Genomic DNA, 17,460 nt, shown 5'->3' with positions numbered 1-17,460 from the left:
CCTCAACTTCTTCAACTTTTCAAGGACTAGAGATAATGTGTATTAGAGAACGTAGGAAAAGGCCCAGTATGCATTGTATGACCACTACATAAAAGTTTTACATACACAACTCTTGTAAGACACATGCATGAAGAGAGCACCAAAACTGAACTATTTTCAATTAACTTTAACAATTTTAGACTAAAACCTGGATGTCTGCAACAGCCTCCTAAATATTATGGCTGAAAAGTCATTCTCTCTGCTATTCATTTTCCACAAATCCCTTCAGTAATATTTTTAATACCAATTTGTCCACTTTGACCATGTCACTTGTCCAGCTTACTATTGCCTACAGACTAATTCCCAAGCTCTTTTTGAGGCACACACGCCCTTTACAATCTGCCCGAAGCCTATGTATCATTCCTGCCTCTTCTCTTACACCCTACATTTGAACTATATCCAATTATTAACTGATCTTTGAGTAAAACACGTACTTCTCAATAACCTTATTTTTTCCCAAAACAGTAGTGGTGAAAATTAGAAATTAGAAAATGTAGATTTAAAAAAAAAAAGACATCACATTCTCACTATCCAGATATCATCACTATTAATATCTTAGTGCATATCCTTCTGGAGATATAGATACATAGGTATCTATGGATAAATATATATGATCATGCTAAGCAAAAGAAGTCAGACGGAGAAAGTTGAGAACCATATGACTTCACTTATATGTGGGATGTAAAACTGAAAACAACAAATGAACTTCAAGACAAACAAAAACTCATAGACACAGACAACAGTTTAGTGCTTACCAGAGGGAAAGGGGGGAAGATGGGAGGTAGACAAGGGTAAAGGGGGTCAAATATATGGTGATGGAAGGAGAAGTGACTTTGAATGGTGAACACACAAGACAATATATAGATGATGTATTACAGAATTGTACGCTTGAAACCTGTTAATTTACTAACCAATAGCACGCTAATAAATTTAATTTAAAAAAATGATATATGACCTTAATGTACATACTGTTTTATAACCTGCTTTCTTTAGTCAACAGTCTCTATTTTCCCATTTCAGTCAATTTCTACTTTATCTAATACGTAGGCCATGTTCAAATTTCCACAATTGACCCAAAATGTCCTTTACAATTGATCTGTCCAACCAATATCCAATTCAGAATCTCATATATCTAGTTGTCCCTTAAATTACTTTTAATGTAGCATTGTCACTTCCCTGCACCAACTTTTTAGGATATTAACACACTAACAAGTCATTACCATTTTTCCTACTGAATTTCCAATAATCTGAATTTGTCTGGTTCTTTCCTCTCTTATTCTGTTATCACCTGTTTATCCTATAAAAGGAAGTTGTAGTGACTTGGAGAATTAAAAATAAATGTTTTTGACTAGAATATATTACACACAATTCTGTGTATTGTACAAAATTATTATACATATTTGTATAATATTGTACAGAATTATTATACATAATTCTCTAAATCACATGAGAAGATATATAGCATCTGGCTACCTGAACTCATTAGTGATGGGAAAACTACTCACCGGATTAGGGTAATGACAGTTTGAGCTCTCCAATGAACAACTGTGTTTCTCTTGCAACCATAAAGCAATTTATATGTGTCACTTTGCCACTGTATGAATGGTCTGGGAACCAATCCCATTCACCTACTGGTTATAACACCAATTAATAATCCTGGCGTAAAGCAGAAATTTCATTTGGGTTTATAAAATGATGTTTCTCTAATTCTATCACACTTTCTAGACTTAATTTGTTGCCATTCTTCAGCAAAGTTGAATTATCTTTCATCAAGGGCCTCTTTAGTTACTAAAATGTAGATCCCACTATAAATGCAGCATAAATGCTTAATTCTTTCATGTTAATAAGCATTTTTAAGGTAAGAAGTTGTATTAATAGTCACCTAAAGTGTATCAAGTTGAACACTGATTTTTTCTAGCTTTCTCTTTGTTGAGCATCTTAGGTAACTCATAGGGTTTTCCTTCATCACTGAGAAGTACAGCTCATACTTTCAAGAACCTGCACCTTTGCTCCTGCTAATTCCCCTGAGCTCCCCAAAATCCTTCACCTGATAAGCTCAACGTCCAGTTTCATATCTTCTCTATAACGGCAAACAGTGAATTTCTTCATCTCCATTTCCTATTTTTTCTCTCTTGCATACTACATAAAGGTATATCTGATACTACATTTGGTTGCATATCTGATACTACATTTGGTTGTATATCTTTTTCACTCCCTGGGCTTGTCTTCTACTGGTAAGAACAGTACCTTACACCAGTGTTATTCACAGTTTGATCTCAGATCAGTTCTCATCCATAAACTCTTTCCTCTCTGTGACACAATAAAAAGCTTGCACCAGACTATAAATCAAGAAAAGTAGTCACTAAACACAATTTAGTTTGGCTCAATTTTTTTCTCTGATAGCAGGAATTTGTGGAACAAGGATGTCGATTTCTATTCTGGCAAGAGCTACTTTAACTCTCAATGAACCAGTAACAAACACTTCTTGTACAAGCCACTTTGAATAGCACTGTCCAACCATTAATTTACCCTTACTGCCAGGAACACAAAATGAACAAAAGGAATAGAAACACCTGTTTGTACAGAGAGAAGGCAGTGTAGGAAGAGTGGGGACCACTGGCATGCCAAGATATACCTTCTAAGGTGAAAGGTAAGTTGCTGCACTTAATCTTCCTACAACCAGAAAAGAGGTACAACACCTTGTGGGCCTCTAGATTTTGGAGGCAACATATCCGTCATCTGCGTGTGTTATTCCGGCCCATTTACCGAGTGAGCTGAATAGCGGCTGGGTCTGAGGAACACCCAAAAAGCACTTCGACAGGCTGCTGTGCAAGCTGCTCTACCACTTGGGTCACATGATCCAGCAGATCCCATGGAGCCTGAAGTGGCCATGGCAGAGAGGGATGCTGTCTGGAGATATTCGCAGGCCTCATAGGTGAACCTCAGTGCAGGCCCTTAGGAACAAATCCCTGCATCCTCCGTGGATAACTACTCTCCGTTTAAGACACAGCTGTTGGCCTGCTCCTGGGTCCCACAAATGACTAAATGCTTAACCTTGGGTCACCCAGGTACCAATACCAAGCTGCCCACCAAATACTGAGTACTATTCGACACATAAAGTCATCAAGTTGGGTGCGCCCAGCAACATTCTATTATCAAATGCAAGTTGTAAGCCGTGATGGGGGCCGAGCAGGACCTGAGGATGTATGTAAGAAGTGGCTCAAATGCCCATGGTCCCCACTCCTGCCACTCTGCCTTCTCTCTTCCGGCCTGCACTGTGGTCTCATGAGGGGGGTTCTCTATGATCAGCTGACAGAGGAAGGAGAGACGCAGGTCTGGATTACAGATGGCTCTGTACGATATGCAGACACACCTGAAAGTGGACAGCAGCAGCACCGCAGTCCCTTTCTGGGGCTCTTGGAAGAACAGCAGTGAAAGGAATCCTCCCAGTGGGCAAAACAACGAGCAGTGAATCTAGTTGTTCACTTTGCTTAGAAGGAAAAATGGGCAGGTGTGTTGTTATGCACCAGTTCATCGGCCGTGGCCAGTGGTTTGACTGAATGGTAGGGACCTAGAAGAAACAACTGATTGGAGATCAAAACAACAAAGAAAGAAATGAAAGGCCACTGGATTAAGACATAACCAGCAACTAAGGCAGGTAAGGGACTTGCAAAATTGCTGGATTACAATCAATTTAACATACATTTACTGAGTACTAGGTAATACAAATTTTACATATTTATATGTAAAGTACTCAGGAGCTCTATAAAATTGTTGTTTCCAATAAGAATCAGGCTGTAGAAATCATTTTTATCCTATTTGTATTTTCATTAATGATTTCTCTTTAGTTTCCTTATATGAAGCTAACTCAATCTTATAAGGGAAATAGCCTGATTAAACTTTGCTAAAAGTAATCAAGGACAAGAATTCTGAGTTGAAGGAACACTGCCTTGGCATAAGCCACTTGGAGAACAAGAGATTATGCAACTACCTCTTTATATGTGGACATTCTTCCTTCTGAACTAGTATTCAGTCATGCCTTGTAAGGCTTCAAGTTTACTGAAGTAAAGGTGACTCCTCCCTGTAATACCAATCCCTTCTGTGTAGCCCCAAGCAGACACTGGTTGCCAGCGCTTATTTAAATTCTTACTCTTGCAAATGAGCGCACCCCCCCCACCACCACTGGTAAATCCAGCACACAACAATGTGCAAGGATTAAATCAAATTTTGAGCTGTGACACACTGAAGTTTCAGAAGGAAGCAATCACACAACTAAAGTAATTTTAAAACATTTTCTCTATATTTTAAATAGGGGAGGGCTTTTGAATAGTGATATGTTTATTTTCTCTTTCTCTTAAACCTACACTAAAATGATAAGAAAGAAATTTTAAAAACATAAACTGCAATGATGAAGAGAATTGGGGAGGGGACATAGCAGACAGAAACTTCAGTCAGTGATTTAGGAGGACTGCAGGAAGTCACAACTACACTGTGTGCAGCTGGAGAATATGGATAAAATTTACCCTGCAAAACCCCAAAAGGGATCAAATTGCTAGATAGAGGAAAAGCTAAGTATCTGACCCACCAGGGTTAAAAATGTGGGAGTAGATTGGAAGTCTGCACAAGGCAAGAACAGACTCCCAAGTCTTCCACCTCTGTATCAAGCAAAAAAAACCACAGAGGTTTTCTTCTCTAGAGAAATTGCAACAACCTCAGAAGGAAAACTCCTCCCCTTAGTGTAGATATTGAGGCTCCACCAATATCCATCAATCACTATAAAATAAAACCAGCTGGTTGACAAGCCAGCTCCTGTACGGAGTCCTGAATCAACTCTGTAGTTCCTCACTCCTAAATAGTAATGAGCAAAGTCAAATGGATTTGAATGTAGGAGATTCTCCTCAGTGGCTAAACTAGACAGAAGACACGTTATCCAGGAAATAAGTGAACCCAGCCCAAGAATATAAGGAAAGGAAGTCCCTGCACAACAGCTCTAGAGATGCTTCAGACAGTAAACTGCTCAGATCAGAAAAGGTTGACACGTGGGGCGAGGAACAGACATACTGTTTTTTCAAAGCCTCTGGATACTAAGTGAATATTTTTAAGCCACGTAAATGCATCACACTAAACTTTTTTAAATTTAGCAATATTAAAAGGGAAAAAATAAGAGGCAATTACCTGAAATCTTGAACTCATTCAGCCTTTAACAGCTATTTGCATTTGGGGGAACTTTCAAGATGCCCTAAGATTCTGCAATTTTCTTCTCATAATTTTGTTGCCACTACATAAACAAAGTCAATTTGATCAGTGTGTACTACCTAAAATTTCAGAGGTCGTAATGACAGAAAGCCATTAAGAGATTCAGTTTTTCATAAAGTATCTCAAAAACCAGTTTATTATTGTTATGGTACTTATGGTAAGTACTTATGGTACTTATCACTGGTTACCAATTCACCTATTCTGTCCTGAATTATGCCACTTCTGTCATTACTACCAGTGGCTTAGTCTTATTAGCTGACATTTAATCACGCTTCTTGTTTCAGGGCCATTAAGCCAGGCACAAATGAGGGTATGTGGTATAGCTCTCTAACCCGCGACTAACTCAAAGAAGATATTTAATATATTTTAGCTATTTCCCACCCTTCCTATCTCCTCTTTCCTTTGACTCTGAAGTTCCTGATCAGAAAATCTTCTCCCTAGACTGGCGAGGAGACAAATACCATAAACAGTGTATCTCCCAGGTATAGTTAAACTAAATTGGAAGCTCAATGTCTGTGTATTTCATGGAATTTCTATCTCAAGAGGAATCCAAGAATCTCATATATGAAAAGGATCCTCCACTTTCTTGCTCTCAGCCTTAGCACAGAATTTATTTTCAATATTTAGCTAAACATTCACAAGAATGGAGAAGAGTAGTCCAGAAAACCTATAACCAAGTAACTTCAATGAGCCTTTACTGAGTATATATCATTGATCACAACCAGAAATTCTAAGACTTGGTCCTTGGTCCTAAGAAGCTAGCACACAACCCTGAGGAAGATAACCCAAAAAGTAAGTTGAGCAGAAAAGCTAGAATATTCTTTCTCAACCACAATTCAAGCTAAATTTTGCTAGCCTACAAAAGACAAATATAGATTTAAAATTCAATAACAGATATCCACATTTTAAAATTAGTATTTTATTCCTTAGTTTTCTGCTATGCATCTGACCTTGTCTGTTAAATGCTATATGTTCAAACAAAAAAAGTACTATTGAATCAGAAGCCAGATTCAACCATCAGCTCACCCAGTGTCTTTGGACAAGTCACCACTGCTTAAGAGTCTAGATTCTCTCAAAAAAAAAAAAAAAAAAAAAACCAGAGAAAGAGGACTGAGAAGATTAAACTTGAACGTTTTAAGCAAAAGTGAAATTATATGACTATGATTATGAAAGTAAAACTTTTCTATTTCTCACTTAGCTGAAATTATAGTAGCAGTCACTGATGACTGAATACCTGCTATGTTTCAGACATCAGATCTCTCAATTTACAACTACTATTGCTAATTCTCTCAATAACCTTAAGTGTAGGTACTATAAAAATGAGGAAGCAGAAGCAGAGAGGTTGGTTTACCAAATATCACACAGCTCCTAAGTATCAGGGACTATACTGAGACCACTGTGCGAAATCCCATGTTTATGTCTCCCACAGAAATTTCTATTATACTCGTATACTATTTACAAGCATTATTTCTACAGAAATCTAGACATTAAAAACAATTAACTGTTTCTTTTTAAAAATAAAAGTCAATCCACCTTGCAACTCAAAATATCAGAGCCAAAATGTTCATTTTGTACTCACCTGATGCAGCAGACGTTTCAGTTTGAGTAACTGAGTTTTCACAGCAGTACAGTCCTGGACCATGTGCCGGAGGGTCATCTCATCCAGTATCACTGTATTTTCAGGTACATCTACAAACATCTTCTGAGCCTGGAAAAAGGGGGTCCCTCCATAGCTTTCAAAATGACCCAAAGGAGATTCTCTATAGGGAGAGCCTCTGGAAGGGCAGAAGAAGTTGGAGGGAAAAGATACACAACACAATTTCAGAAAGAAATAAAGGTAATGAAATCACTGCAGTGATTATTACAAATCATTTATCATTGTCACAAAGCCTCTGACTTTTACTCAGCATTTGGTTCCATTGAAAGGTCCAATCAGATCTATTGTTATTAATACAATTATTTTCTGCACTCCCCCCTTTTGTGTATTTTACACATTGGTTTAACAAATCTCATTCCTTAGGAACATGAATAGAAACAACTCAGGAAAAGCCTGGCCTGGAAAAAATTATACTTATTTTTCTTTCTATGCACTGGTATCTGCCTTTTAGTTTTTTACTTTAATTGGCCTCTTACACTTCACGTCTTTTTTTTAGCCCCATAACTATGTTACCCATGTTAATACCCACATTGGACACACCCCTGGACTCCTACTGCTAGAAGGTCCCAATAAACAGTTAAGGCAGATGAACTGTTATTTCTTCTTTTGTTTTTAACATTGAAGATAAATAATCTTTTCCAATAAAGATTAAACAAGATTTTATACAAATCTTATACATACCACATATTTCCTATATCTTAAACTGCATTTAAAAAAACTGCATTAAAAAAAATCTGCTCTAAAAAATTTAAACTTCCTTTTAGTTTCATACAATAATATAAATTCTGAGTAAGAGGGGGAAAAAAGAAAAAAGAACTAGGGATACTATGTTTCATGGATGTGAAAAAACACAATGTTTTTCAGCAGAAGTCATAGCTACAGCAATTTGAAAAGTACTGCATTCACATTACACGTAATTTCCAGTTGGTTCTTAAGAACACACTGAAAAAATATTCTCTCCAATATAACGGCTATATTATACTAAGATTAAAGTTAAATTCATGATGTATTAAATTTGGAAAAGTCACAATGCACTAAATTTCAACCATATTGAAATAGTAGAAAGATAGTTTCTACTAAATTTTCTAGCTTCTAACAAATACTCCCAAATCTCTAAATTCTCAAATATTCAATATGAACTTCATTTTCACAAGATTGCTTCTCTCTGAAACTACGTCAGGCCTGATTTTTCTTTTAACCCCTCAAAAAAAAGTTTAAGAACTTTTCAATTGCTGATCCACAGGTAAGACCCTAATTGTTCACATATCTGCTTTATTTTTAAGTGTTCACAATATAGTTGAATTATTAAATTTCAAAAACTGATTAATTAGTATAAATTTACCATCCATGAGTGATTAGACAATCTATCTATACACAGAGTGATGAAAAATATATAGTAATAAAAAGAAAATAGTAAGACAAAAATATACAATCAACTGGCAAATGAATAGGAGAGATAGTAAAAGTTACGTTTTTAGAGGAAAAAAGCTGATATACTTTGGGAAATTTTCTTGGATACGAAAGAACTCGGGATGAACTATAAAGTATGAGGTTTGAGTTTGACTGAAATTAAAGGTGAAGGCTTTCTAGAAAAAGAAAATGAAAAGTAATGGCACAAAGTGCAAGGCATGATTTTCAGGGACAAGGAGACTCTTAAATATGGCTTATGAGGCCAAAGAGAGCCTGAATCCAATTTATTCTTCGACTTTATCCCTCAACACATCTGCCTCCTTCAGACTGATTTCTTAATCCGCAGCAAATTATCTGAGATTGCCAAGGCATGCTACAATCTCCCCCATCTACACACCCATGTCTTCAACTTCTCTACTTTTGGCCCGTCTACCCATCCTGCCCTCCGCTGTACACTTGATCTGGAGAATGATAACTCCTCTTCATCTTAAATTAGTTGGCATTTCCTCAGGGAAAGCTTCCTTAATCCCCTAAACCATAGGTGCCCTTATACAGCCCTATACTGTGCCCCATTATAGCACCTGTCAGAGTATATTGTGTTCGTTTGTAACCATGCAAGTTAGAAACTCCACGACTACACAAGCTGTGTATTCTGTTCCTCTGTATCAGAGACAGCTGGTTCTGTTTGTTTGCTTGTTTTTGTTGCTGTTGTTTTCACTGAATGAGTAGGGAGCATGGATTTTAACCCATGTTGTTGTTGTTTTAAGTTTCCACCTGTGAGATTCTAAACTTCTTTAGTTATGACATTAAAAAGTACTACTTTAATATTATCTGGAAGCAGTCACATTCAAAATTCCCAATTAATAATCAAGTCAAAGTTTACTTTTTATTTTCCCAAGTGAGTAAAACAAAGTTTAGAAAGAGACGAGACTGAAGGAGACTGGTCTGCAGTCTACAGCATGAGAATCAGGTATGACTAAGGGCTTATATTAGCTTGACATAAACGTGAATCACATCCAAGTAACTGATGAATGAAAAAAATTTCAAAGGAAGTCAACAAGCCTTGATCACTAACTAAATATAGGGACAAAGAACTGGCATTTAGAAAAACTACAACTGTGTTAAAGAGACAGCTCTGATCCAAGATTTACTGGCTGACATTAACTAGCTATTGAAAACGCTTAATATCTTTGGGCCATAGTTTCTTTAACTTTCAACGTTTTCCACTGCCTGCCAAATAAGTTCATATGCCCGAGGTTGCACTTCAAACACTTCCACCAGCAGATCCAAACTAAACATATCTCCTTCTAGTACTGAAATGCTACTTTTTTCAAAAGCCCTCCCTAATCCCTTCCACTGGATAAAACTACCATTTTATGATCCTTAATTTATTTTACAACATAAATTAAAGAAATTTGTATACACATCACCTCTAATTAAATTATAAACCCTTTGAGAACAGGGCTGTATCTTATTAATTTTTGTATTACCTGCACAGATTATCTTAGTCAAATGTTAGTTCGACCTGTGTAACACACAGGGCAAGTTACTTTATCTATGCTTCATTTCCTGATCTATAAAATGAGGATAGTAAGAGTACTCACCTTATTAGGTTGGTATATGGACTGAATGGGGTAATATATGTTAAAATTCTTGGAACAATGTCTGATATATATACCGTGTTTCCCCGAAAATAAGACTTAGCCGGACAATCAGCTCTAATGCGTCTTTTGGAACAAAAATTATTATACCAGGTCTTATATAATATATAATACATAATTATAATATAATACCAGTCTTATATTGTAGCAAAATTAGACCGGGTGTTATGTTCATTTTTGCTCCAAAAGACGCATTAAACCTGATTGCCTGGCCAGGTCTTATTTTCGGGGAAACACAGTAGCAAATATTAAATAAAAACTAATTACTACTGTATTATTATTGTTATTATCAATAATTTCCAACTTTTTTATATTGAAAAAATGTTCTAACATGTCAAAAGAATACTGTAATGCCATATCCCTTCACCTATAGTCCCGAATTGGTAAATGTTGACAAAATTACTTCATATCTGTGTATCTGTTGCTAAACCATCTGTCAAGAAGTAGGAAATAACACCTCACGGGAGGACTATTTGAAGCCTCGTGGGGGGAAAAGTGAGTATTACTGAGAACAGGCAGAAGAAGACAGATACACAACAGAAAGCAAATAAATAACAGGTTATTTTCAGAAAACAAAAGGACACTATTAAAATAGGAGAGGGGAAAAAAAGGACAGAACGATAATGAAGATTTTGAGATTTCACATTCGAGAAGATGAGAATCTGAACCTTTGAATTAGAATGGGAGGTAAAATCACCTTCCAAGAGTGCAAACACAAATCCAGGGATGAAAGACATCAAGAAGATGAAGAAAAATAAACATGAGAAATAGGAGGAATTACTAGACACAACACCTCATATTAAGGTGAAATGCACGATTTTTACTTGTATACAAATATTAACAATTATGGATTTCTAGTAGAGAAATTAGACGGTGAAAGCAAACCGCAAGCCGCTTTGGGGAATCCACTGGAAGGTGACCAGTGTGTCAGTAAAGGCAGAACCTCTGCTCCTTTGTGGCCCAGGTGGCCGATCACAGGCTAGGTGGTCTAGGAGATATGAAGAACTTAACTAACATAGGTATGGGTGAAGACAAAAGTGAGTTCAGTGTTAGAGAAGCATGAGAAAGAATGTCCGCAATCACCAATATTATTTCACATCATTCTATAAGTGCAGCCAATAAAATCAACAAGAAAAAAAAAGAGGATCAGAATAACTACAAAAATAAACCTTTACGAGATCAGCCTTTTTTTAAGCCACTTAAATTGAATCCACACACAGTAGCAGCACCTGATATTCAATTCACATGCCTAATAATCACATTGCTGCATAATCATTGTAGCTTTAAAGGAATCTTCCCCAAATTATGTGGCTGCATCTATATACTTCTCCACTTCAATCCAAGCTTTTTGATTACTAAGATGTGTGATTTTGTGCTAATCTTAAGGCTTGTGATTCATAGGTTAGATTGACAAGTAGAGATTTCTCTCTCTTTCTCTCTCTCTGTGTGTGTGTGTGTGTGTGAGAGAGAGAGAGAGAGAGAGAGAGAGAGAGAGACAGAGAGACAGAGATTGATTCTTTTGTTTTCATTTATTTCCTAATGTGAGCTACAATTTGATTTCACAAAACCTTTAGTGTTTCTTTCCTTACCATTAATAAAAATTGTATATTAAAAGTTAAACGTGGGACGGCCCAGTGGCTCAGGCGGTTGGAGTGCACTGCTCCTACACCTAAGGCCACTGGTTCGATTCCCACATGGGCCAGTGAGCTCCGCCCTCTACAGCTAAGACTGTGAACAACAACTCTCCCTGGAGCTGGGCTGCTGTGAACAGCTGGAGGTCGGTGTGAACTGCTGTGTGCTGCCGTGGGCTGCTGTGTGCTGACGTGTGCTACCGTGAGCCACCGGTGGCCACGCTGGCTGGCAGCCAGCATGAGTGGCCGGCAGCCGACAAGAGCTGCCATGAGTGCCAACCCATGACCAGGGACCAACTGCCTCAGCCGAGGGGAGCGCAGACTCATTAATATCCACATGGGCCAGGGAGCTGTGCCCTACAACTAGACTGAAAACAATGGCTTAAAAACCAGAGGTGGGGGAGTGGGTGGAGGGGGTGGGGCCCAAAAAAAGTTAAATGTGTGCAATATGTTCATGATTATATTTTTTTAAATGCTTAATGCAACACAATCTCAATCAAAATCCCAGCAAGGTATTTTGTGGATATCAGCAAAGTGATTCTAAAGTTTATATCAATAGGTAAAAGACCCAGAATAACCAACACAATACTGAAGAAGAAAGAATACTGACTCTGACTTACTCTAAAGTGACAGTAATCAAGACAGTGTGGTACTGACAAAAGAACAGACACATCAGTGAAACAGAACAGAGAGTTCAGAAATACACCCATTCGGTCAACTGATCCTTTACAAAGAGAAAAGGCAATTCAAAGGAGAGGGGACATACAGTCTTTTCAACAAATGGTGCTGGAACAACTGGATATCCGTATGTACAAAAATGATCTTTACACCTTTCCCAAAAAGTAATGCAACAAAAATCAAAGTCCTAAATGTAAAATGCAAAATTACAATATATCAAGGGACAAAGTCCAAGTGACCCTGGATTTGGCAATAAGTTTTTAGAAACAACATAAAAAGTATAATCCATGAAAGAAAAAATTGACAAGTTGGACTGCATAAAATTAAAAATGTCTGTTCTGTGAAAAATACCATTAGGAGAGAATGAAAAGGCAAGCTCAAGACTGAGAGAGGGCGGCCGAATGGCTCAGTTGGTTGGAGCACCAGCTCTGAGCAGCAGGGTTGCCGGTTCAATTCCCACATGGGCCAGTGGGCTGCGCTCTCCACAACTAGACTGAAGGACAACGACTTGGAGCTGATGGGCCCTGGAGGAACACACTGTTCCCCAATATTCCCCAATAAAAATTAGAAAATTTAAAAAAAGACTGGGAGAAAATATTTGTAAAATGTGTGTCTGATAAAGGACTGGTATGTAAAATAAAATTAAAAAGGAAAAAAAAATTGAAAAATGAGCAAAAGATCTAAACAAACACCTCACTAAAGAAGAGGTACTGATGGCAAAGAAGCATATAAAAAAATCTTCCACATCATATATCATTAGGAAATTGCAAATTAAAACAAGATAATCACTACACACCTATTAGAATGGTTAAAATCCACAACATGTCACCAAATGCTGATGAGAATATATAATAACAACAGCTCTCATTCACTGTTGGAAGAAATGCAAAATGTATGGCCACCTTGCAAGACACTTTGGTCGTTTCTCCCCAAACTAAACTTACTCTTACTACTATCTGGTCCAGCAATAATGCTTCTTGATATTTACCAAAATGAGTTGAAAACTTATGCACAAAAAAGTTTAGAGCAGCTTTATTCATAACTGCCAAATTTTGGAAGCAATTAAGATGTCCTTCACTAGGTGAATGGATAAATAAACTATAGAACATCCATAAAAATGGACTATTATTTAGTGACCCATGAAAAGACACGGAGGAAACTTAAATGCACACTGCTAAGTGAAAAAAGCCAATGCAAAAAGGGTACATACTGTCTGTTTCCAACTACATGGCATTCTGCAAAATGTGAAGTTATGGAGACAGCAAAAAGATCAGTGTTTGCCAGGAGTGAAGGAAAGGAGAGATGAACAGGGGCAGGATGTGGGATTTCAAGGGCAGTGAAATTATTCTGTATGATCCAGTAATGGTAGATACATGTAAGTGTGTATTTCTCAAAGCCCATAGAATGTACAGCGTGAACTCTAATGTAAATTATGAATTTTAGTTAACAATCATGTATCAATTATTGACTCATCAGTAGTAACAACTAATGGATGATGTTAATAATAAGAGAACCTATGTAAAAGAAGGTGAGGGACTGTAGGAGAACTGTACTTTCTGCTCAGTATGTCTGTAAACCTAAAACTGCTCTAAAAATGAAGTCTATTAAAACAAACAACAACAAAAATGACAAAAGGAAGAAAGTGCTTCCAGAATGGCAGAATAAGTGTCTCCAAAAATTCACTCCTACATAAAAAGCACTGAGAACTAGCAAATTTGCCAAAGTCAACTTTTTCAGAACTCTGGAAATCAACCAAATGCTTGCAACAACCAAGGAGCACTTATTAAAAAAAACAAAAAAACAAAACCACACACACACACACACACACACACACACACACACACACACACACACCCACCCAGCTGTATCTTGGTGAGAACTAGAAGGTCTGTGGTATTTTAATTTATTCTACTGCCATGTCTATCTCCTTAGTTCTGTGGCAGCTTGAAAAACCAGGGCCTTATAAGCATTGTAGCTATGAAATTCAGCAATCACTAGGGGGTGGGCTGGGAAGTAAACTGGGTTTGAAACTGCAAAAAGCACCATTTCCAGAGAACTGTTACTATTTGATCTTAACTGGCACCTTCCTAGAAAAGCCCCATTCTCAGAGGTTGTTTTATTTGACTTGATTCAGAACTTGTTCTGTAAAAACAGGCTTATCTCTACTACATTTGTTGGGGGAGAAAAAAAAAAAATCAGTGGCAATTATTTAAAATCCCAGCTGCCTAAAATAGTGACACCAATTGGGGCAAACAAGAAGACCAAAAAACTTCTAAGAAAAACATGCGTAATTAAATGTCCACAGGAGGTTTTGAAATGTTCCAACATACTCTTGGGAATAGAGAAGACCATATACATGTATAGGGCTGTGTGCGTGCCAAGGAAATACCTGAGAAGGCCTTAATCTCTCACCTGTGGCCAACTTTGAGCCTCTGAGCAAACAAGAAATGAAGGCTAAGGCAGAACTTCAAATTGCTTATCAGGTTGCTAAAGGCACCCCTCAAAACACACACACACACACACACACACACACACACTTTGGCAAAGGCTGGAGACTCATTGGTTCAAGGCATTTAAGGAAATCACTGTCTAATCATTAACTCAACAAACGCTAAAATATCATAAACTAAAAGAGAGACATAATCACAGCTAAACAGTTGAAAGCCAAAGAAAAAGTGAGAATTCTGAACACAGCAAAAAAAAGTGACCTACCATGTAGGAGATACGCTCAAAAAGATTAACAGCTGATTTTTCATCAGAAAGCATGCTGGTCAAAATGCTAAAAGGAAGACCGTAAACCAATAATTCTATGTCCAGCAAAACTATCCTTCAAAACTGAAAAGAAATCAAACATTCCCAGATAAACAAAAACTGAGAGTTTGCTGTTATCAGACCTCTCCTACAAGAGACACTGAAGATGGAGACTTCAATACCTCCTTCTCATTATTGGATAGAACTAGGAAGAAGGTCAGCAAGGAAACAGAAGGCTTGAACAACACTTCAAACTAACAAAACCTAACAGACATCTACAGAACATCTGTAGAGATTAAATTAATATTCAAAAAATTTGTTGCAAATAAAAGCCGAGGCCCAAATAAATTCACTGGTGAATTCTACAAAATATTCAATGAAAAATTAACACAAGTCTTTCATAATTTCTTCCAAAATTAAAGAAACACTGATTCAATCTATGTGATCATAATATTAAAACCACACAAAAATTGTCTCAGGAAAACTACAGACCAGTATTTATTATGTATACAGAAAAATCCTCAACAAAATACTAACAAATTAAATCTAGCAACATATAAGAGGATTATATACCTGGATTATCCAAGAAATGCAGAGTTGGTATCAGCCAATGTCATACACCACATTAAGAGAATGAAGGAGAAAAATACAAATAATTATCTCAATAGACACAGAAATAGCATCTGACAAAATCTAACTCCTTTCGTGATAAAAATACTCCATAAAATATGTATAGAAGGGACTTTCCTTAACCTGATAAAGAGTCTCTATGAAAAACCCATGCTAGGATCATATTTAACAGTGAAAGAGTACGTCGCTCCTCATATCAGAAACAAGGCACAGATAGCTGCTCTCACCGTTCCTATTCAACACTGTACTGGAGGTTCCAGCCACAGCAATTATGCAGGGGAGAAGAAAAAAGAAAAGTATCCAGATTGGAAACAAGACAGTAAAACTATTTCTATTCTCAGATGACACGATCTTGTATGTAGAAAAGCCTAAGAAACTCAGGAGCCAGAGGGTTATTTGAACCAGGTACGTGAACATTAGAGGCACTCAGGATTGCAACAAAGGTGGGGAAAATGAAGAAGGAAAGGGAGCCAAGGGCCAAGATTTTTGTGAGCGAGGGGCAGGCAGGGACCGGGAAGGAGAAACTAACACAGCCAAATGCCCTACATCTCACAGGACAGAGACTGGAGAACACGTCACTGAGAAGTGACAAGGGGAGTAAAGACAAGACCCCACCTCTACACAGTACGGGTACAAGAACGGCGGAAAAATAAGAACCCTTCACTTAAGAATGCCACTGGGGAATTAGCACATTTAGGAAAGAGTTCAGTTTCAGTTACTATCAGGAAAATGTAGTAAAAGAGGCCCGTATGTGAGTTTGTTAGAATGTAAGAGAATTCCACATAGCATAATGGAAGGTACAGGAAAAAAAGGAGGTCTGGAGAAAAGAGCAGTGTAAGGCTAGGCCAGATAAAAAGATAGCACACTATTATGATAAAAATACAGACAGTCCCTGACTTAGGATGGTTCTACTTACAATTGTTCGATTTTATGATGGTACTAAAGTGATAATGCGTTCAGTAGAAACTGTACTTTGAATTTTGAATTTTGATCTTTTCCTGAGCTGGCAACACGTGGGGCAATACTCACTCATGATGCAGGGCAGCCTGACTCCCAGTGAGCCACGCAGTCACGAGGATAAACACCCAGTTCCCATAGTGTACTCACGGTGTGAGAAGATTTTGCCCAACTGTAGGCTAATGTCAGTGTTCGGAGCAAGTCTAAGGTGGGCCAGGCTAAGCTATGATGTTCGGTAGGGTAGGTGGATTAAATGCATTTTCGACTTACAATATTTGCAACTTACGATGAGTTTACCAGGACATAACCCCATCTAAATTCAGGAGAATCTGTGTAGAGGAAGTAGATCACTGGTTCTGAACCACCAGTCCCGAGTTATGGATAAGACATAATCCTTTAATTAACTATGACAATGCCAGACAGGAATTGAAGGACAGACAGGAAAGGGAACCAGCACTCCAGACATCACAGAATGGGAAGAGGGACTTTCACCCATGTCATACTAAAAAGGCCCTGGGGTCAGTGCAGCCATACCGTTTACAATCAAGGCATGGAGAGAAAAGGATAGTCTGAAGGTATGCCGGAGTGAGGCTTCTCTCTCTCATCCCCATAACTGACTCTAAGGGGTCGAGATGTCCCAAACCCCACACAGCCACCCCAAAGCCTGAGGGGATCTATAAACTGGCTAACCTATAACCCTTCATGCCAAACTGGTATGCTCAGCCCCCTTGTTGGGAAGTTCTGTGCTAAGCGCATCTGATTAGAAAGCCCCAGAATGCTGTACATTTAT

General features: G+C 37.8%; 1 protein-coding gene across 1 annotated transcript in view; it reads right to left on the bottom strand.

The window, feature by feature from the left end:
- CCSER2 (coiled-coil serine rich protein 2) overlaps positions 1 to 17,460 on the bottom strand; it is a 164,532-nt gene that overhangs the window by 58,696 nt on the left and 88,376 nt on the right. The window contains exon 6 of the mRNA XM_033131432.1: positions 6,875 to 7,070. Within this exon, the coding sequence (XP_032987323.1) occupies positions 6,875 to 7,070 (196 nt within the window). The remainder of the gene's footprint in view (positions 1 to 6,874; positions 7,071 to 17,460) is intronic.

Source organism: Rhinolophus ferrumequinum, chromosome 16, assembly GCF_004115265.2.
Source record: "Rhinolophus ferrumequinum isolate MPI-CBG mRhiFer1 chromosome 16, mRhiFer1_v1.p, whole genome shotgun sequence".
NCBI classification, from domain to species: Eukaryota; Metazoa; Chordata; class Mammalia; order Chiroptera; family Rhinolophidae; genus Rhinolophus; species Rhinolophus ferrumequinum.
This window is presented reverse-complemented; position numbering and strand designations above follow the sequence as displayed.